This window comes from Phaseolus vulgaris, chromosome 2 (assembly GCF_000499845.2).
Source record: "Phaseolus vulgaris cultivar G19833 chromosome 2, P. vulgaris v2.0, whole genome shotgun sequence".
Taxonomy (NCBI): Eukaryota; Viridiplantae; Streptophyta; class Magnoliopsida; order Fabales; family Fabaceae; genus Phaseolus; species Phaseolus vulgaris.
In genome coordinates, this window is record NC_023758.2 from 35949430 (window position 1) to 35954277 (window position 4848).

At 51.3% G+C, this 4848-nt stretch overlaps 2 protein-coding genes across 2 annotated transcripts; both read left to right on the forward strand.

Moving 5' to 3' along the window:
- Positions 1-1042: 1042 nt before the first annotated feature.
- On the forward strand, positions 1043-2813 carry LOC137809427 (uncharacterized). The gene is made up of 4 exons (XM_068610538.1): positions 1043-1292; positions 1392-1726; positions 2016-2192; positions 2283-2813. Exons 1-4 carry the CDS (start codon positions 1043-1045, stop codon positions 2811-2813), a joined length of 1293 nt encoding a protein of 430 aa, XP_068466639.1.
- Positions 2814-2857: 44 nt separating this feature from the next.
- Positions 2858-4619, forward strand: LOC137809428 (uncharacterized). The gene is made up of 4 exons (XM_068610540.1): positions 2858-3108; positions 3216-3408; positions 3517-3701; positions 4445-4619. The coding sequence occupies exons 1-4, from the start codon at positions 2858-2860 to the stop codon at positions 4617-4619; spliced, it is 804 nt and encodes a 267-aa protein (XP_068466641.1).
- The last annotated feature ends 229 nt before the right edge of the window (positions 4620-4848 follow it).

Genomic DNA, 4848 nt, shown 5'->3' on the forward strand with positions numbered 1-4848 from the left:
CCCCAGCGTGGGGCGCGACGTAGACGAGCCTGAGACTGTCACCCCACCAAGAGAATTCTCAACGCCGTTCTCACAGGCGATCCTAGAGACAATGATCCCCAACACGTTCACGGGGCCCAAAGCAACTTTCATAGGGATAGAGGACCCTGAGGCGCACCTCACTGCATTCCACACACAGATGATGCTGGTAGGCAGCTCTGATGCCGTAAGGTGCAAGCTCTTCATGAGAACCTTGTCTGGGATGGCCATGGACTAGTTCATCAGCCTCCCAGAGGGTCATATCACGTCTTTCATGCAGCTTTCGCAGTTATTCAGATAACAGTATCTAGCCAACAGGGCTCCACCCCCAGTTTCATACGACCTGTTTGACGTGAAGCAGTATCAAGGTGAGACTTTAAAGGAGTACATAAGCCGCTTTGGGGCGTAAGTGGTGAAAGTTGGCACTACAGAAGAGTCCATGATCGTGTACGCATTCAGAAAGGGGGTGTGTCCTGTGCCTTTCTGCGAGTCAATCATTCGCAACCGCCCCAAGACTTTTGCTGAGATAAGGCGTCGTGCAGTAGAGCACATTGCTTCTGAGGGGGAGGTGTACGAGAAACGCATAATTGTTGCGCCCACACGCCTGAGAGCGCATATGCGTGCACAACTCGCCAGAGTCCACGAGGTCGCGACAGGGAGGAAGAACCAAGACAGGAAGCACCCCTACGAGGCAAGGAGGACCCAGCCCAAGGGTCAAGCAGAGAGAAAGAGGGAAGGACATAAACCGTTGAGACACAACTTTGTGGTAGAGCTGAAGGACCTCATCGTTGTGCCCAACATAGCTGACAGGTTGAGGCCACTAGTGAAGTCTGATAATGTACTGGGACCTCACAAAGATTCGTGGTGCGATTTCCAAGAGGCGTTCGGGCACCATATCAACAACTGCTTAGCGTTGGGCTATTAGTTGGATGAGCTCGTGAAGAATGGGTTCCTGAAGGATTATCTCGTTGGGTCTGCTGCGACCACAGTCCTGGCGGTACCAGAGGAGGGTCAGGCGCATGAGATGCCAGTCCATGGGGAGGTGCACAACATTTCTGGTGGCTTTTCAAGAGGAGGACCCACTGCCTCACAGCGTAAGAAATATGTGAGGTCAGTGAGTTCAGTTGCTGAGAATTTTTCGGATGAACCGTGGGAGTCAGACCTTGTTTTCACTAGGGCTGACCTATGGGATGTCGTCCCACATGACAATGACTCCGTGATTATTTCAGTAGTCACAGCGGGAAGAAAGATACACAGGGTCCTCGTCGACCAAGGCAGTTCTACAGATGTCATGTTTTGGTCGACCTTCAACAAGCTATAGTTATCTCCTGACCTTTTCAGACCCTATATTGGATGCTTGTATGGATTTGCAGACAACCCAGTGGAGGTACGTGGCTACTTGGAGTTGAGAACAACGTTCACTGATGGAGCGGCGTCGCGTACCGAGAGCATCCGGTACTTGGTGGTTAACACCAATTCAGCCTATAACATCTTGTTGGGCAGACCCGCCCTGAACAGATTAAGGGCAGTTTCCTTCACACACCACATGAAGATGAAGCTACCAGATCTTAGTGGCAAGGTCATAGTTATCAAGTCAAACCAGGAAGAGGCCCGGAGATGTTATGAAAATAGCCTTAAGACAAAGAGAGGAGTGGTCATGGTGATCGAACAACCACCTACTTCAGATTCGCGAATGGAGTTAGAACCAGTGGGAGAGGCGACGCCCGCAGAGCCCACGCCTGTCGAGACCACACTTTCAGGGGCGACACCTATAGAAGATGCGTGCGCAAAAGGAAGACACAGAGAGGCCTCGCCCATGGTAGAAGCGTCAGGGAGGCGACGCCCGATGCATCCGATAGGGCAACGCCAATAGAGGAGGATCACAGGAATGAGACTCGTGCAGAGAGCGTGCGGGATAGGCGACCCCCACAGTAGACAATGTGGTGGAAAGGCAGATAGGGGGTAAGGTGTTCAGATTGGGACGTTTGTTGAGCCAGGAAGAACAAGATGAGGTGGCGATAGTGATCTCACGTCACCTAGATGCATTCGCGTGGACTGCGGCGGACATGCCAGGCATCGACCCAGACTTTTTGTGCCACCACCTCATTATAGACACCAAGGTTCGCCGTGTCCGACAGAGAAAGAGGAAGTTCAACGAGGAGAGGCGCCTTGTGGTAAAGGAAGAGACGTAGAAGTTGCTAAGCGTCGGACACATCAGGGAGATACAATATCTTGAGTGGTTGGCTAACATCGTCCTGGTGAAGAAAGCAAACGGGAAGTGGAGGATGTGCGTCGATTTCACATATTTGAATAAGGCATGCCCTAAGGATTCGTACTCACTGCCTAGCATCGACGCCTTAGTGGACAATGCCTCAGGCTGCGAGATGTTGAGTTTCCTGAATGCATTTTCAGGTTACAACCAGATCAAGATGCATCCCATGGACGAGAGTAAAACGACGTTCATGACGGAGACATGCAGTTACTGTTACAAGGTGATTCCATTTGGACTAAAGAACGCAGGTGCTACCTATCATAGGCTAATGGATAAGGTCCTTGCACCCATGCTTGGAAGGAACGTGCAGACCTACGTAGATGACATGGTGGAGGCTTCGCATGAAAGGAGGCAACACACAACGGATCTGGAAGAGCTGTTTGCCACCATCTCGAAATACCACCTCAAGCTGAACCCTGAAAAATGCGTCTTCGTGGTGGAGGCAGGAAAGTTCTTGGGGTTTATGCTTACTGAGAGGGGGATAGAGGTGAACCCAGACAAGTGTGCAGCTATCTCGCCATGAGGAGCCCAACCTCAGTTAAAGAAGTTCAGCAATTGATTGTAAGGATGGCGGCCCTGTCAAGGTTCGTGTCTGCTGGAGGGAAGAAGGGTCACCCCTACTTCCAGTGCCTCAGGAGGAATAGCCGTTTTGCATGGACAGATGAGTGTGAATCAACATTCCTCAAATTGAAGGAATACTTGGCGACACCACCTGTGCTTTGCAAGTCACGGGCGGGCGTCCCTCTTCGATTATATTTTGCAGTAACAGAGTGGGCCATCAGCTCAGTAGTGGTTCAGGAGCAAGATCAAGTGCAGAGGTCCATCTACTTCGTAAGCAAGGCCCTGAATCAAGGTACCAGTCGTTGGAGAAGGCAGCATTAGCAGTAGTGTTTTCAGCCAAGAGGCTCCGCCATTATTTCTACAGTTTCACAGTGGTGGTGATGACGAACCTCCCTATCCAGAAAGTGCTTCAGAAACCAGATGTAGTGGGAAGGATGGTTCGCTGGGCAGTTGAGCAGTCAGAGTTTGACATTCAGTACGAACCGAGGGGGTCCATTAAAGGGCAAGTCAATGCAGATTTCGGGGCAGAGCTCTTACCAGGAGGAGACCTTCAAGAGGTGGAGTTAGGGTCATAGTGGATGCTCTCAGTGGATGGGTCCACCAACTAGCAAGAAAATGGCGCTGGAATAATCTTGGAGGGGCCTAACGAAGTGTTGATTGAGCAGGCCTTACGCTTCGTGTTCATAGCAAGCAATAACCAAGCTGAGTACGAGGTGCTAATCGCTGGAATGCTCTTGGCCAATGAGATGGGCGCACAAAGCCTTTTGGCAAAGAGTGACTCACAATTGGTCACAGGACAAGTAACAGGGGAGTATCAGGCAAAGGATCCACATATGGCTGCATACTTGAGGTACGTCGAGGTATTGAAGGGAGTCTTCACTGCGTTCGAGCTGGTGCATGTCCCTAGGGAGCAAAATGTCAGGACTGACCTGCTTGCCAAGCTGGCCAGCTCAGGCAAGGGGGGAAGGCAGAGGACTGTCATCCAATGGACGCTCAAAACGCCGCGAAAGTTTCTGGCGGACAACATGGTGAATGTCCTTCACATTAGCACAGCAAGAGGAAAGCCAAGGAGCCACCGCTCTTTGAGTCAAGATACGACGAGGGCACCCTGCATCAGTACCTATGCGACCTCACCAGAAGAAGAGAGGGGCATGCAGGTATGCACCTTGGAGGAAGGCGACACGTGGATGACCCCTTACAGGAGATGCCTAGCGGATGGGGTCCTCCCACCGAAACCGGAAGAAGGCAAGAAGGTCAAGAGGAACGCCGCAAGGTACACCTTAGTGGATGGGATATTATTCAGACATGGGTTCACGCACCCTATCTTGACGTGCGTAAGTGGCGATGAGTGCACCAGGATAATGGTTGAACTCCACAAAGGTATTTGTGGGAGCCACATGGGAGGAAGGTCCTTGGCCTCCAAGGTAGTACGTGCAGGTTTCTACTGGCCAACGGTAAGAGAAGACAGCGTTTGATACGCCCAGCGTTGCAAGCAATGTCAGATGCACGCTGATTGGCACAAGGCACCGCTAGAAGAACTGAGATCCATATACAGCCCATGGCCATTCCATACTTGGGGGATTGATATCCTAGGCCCGTTCCCACTGGCGAAAAGGCAGATGAAGTACCTGATCGTCGTCATCGAGTACTTCTCCAAGTGGATAGAGGCAAAACCAGTGGCACAGATCACTACGCAGAAGGTACAACACTTTGTTTGGAAGAACATTGTGTGTCGTTTTGGGGTGTCGAGGCGTCTGATTTCAGATAATGGCACGTAGTTCGCGAGCCAACAGTTGGGGAAGTTATGTGCAGAGGTAGGGATCAAGCAAGTGTATTGAACACCCCCAGACGAATGGGCAAGTGGAATCAACAAATAGAGTTTTGCTGAGGGGTGGAAGAGAAGATTAGAGAAAGCTAAAGGGGCGTGAGCCGAAGAAGTGTCAAGGATCGTCTGGGCTTACCACACCACGCCTCAATCTTCCACCATGGAGACGCCG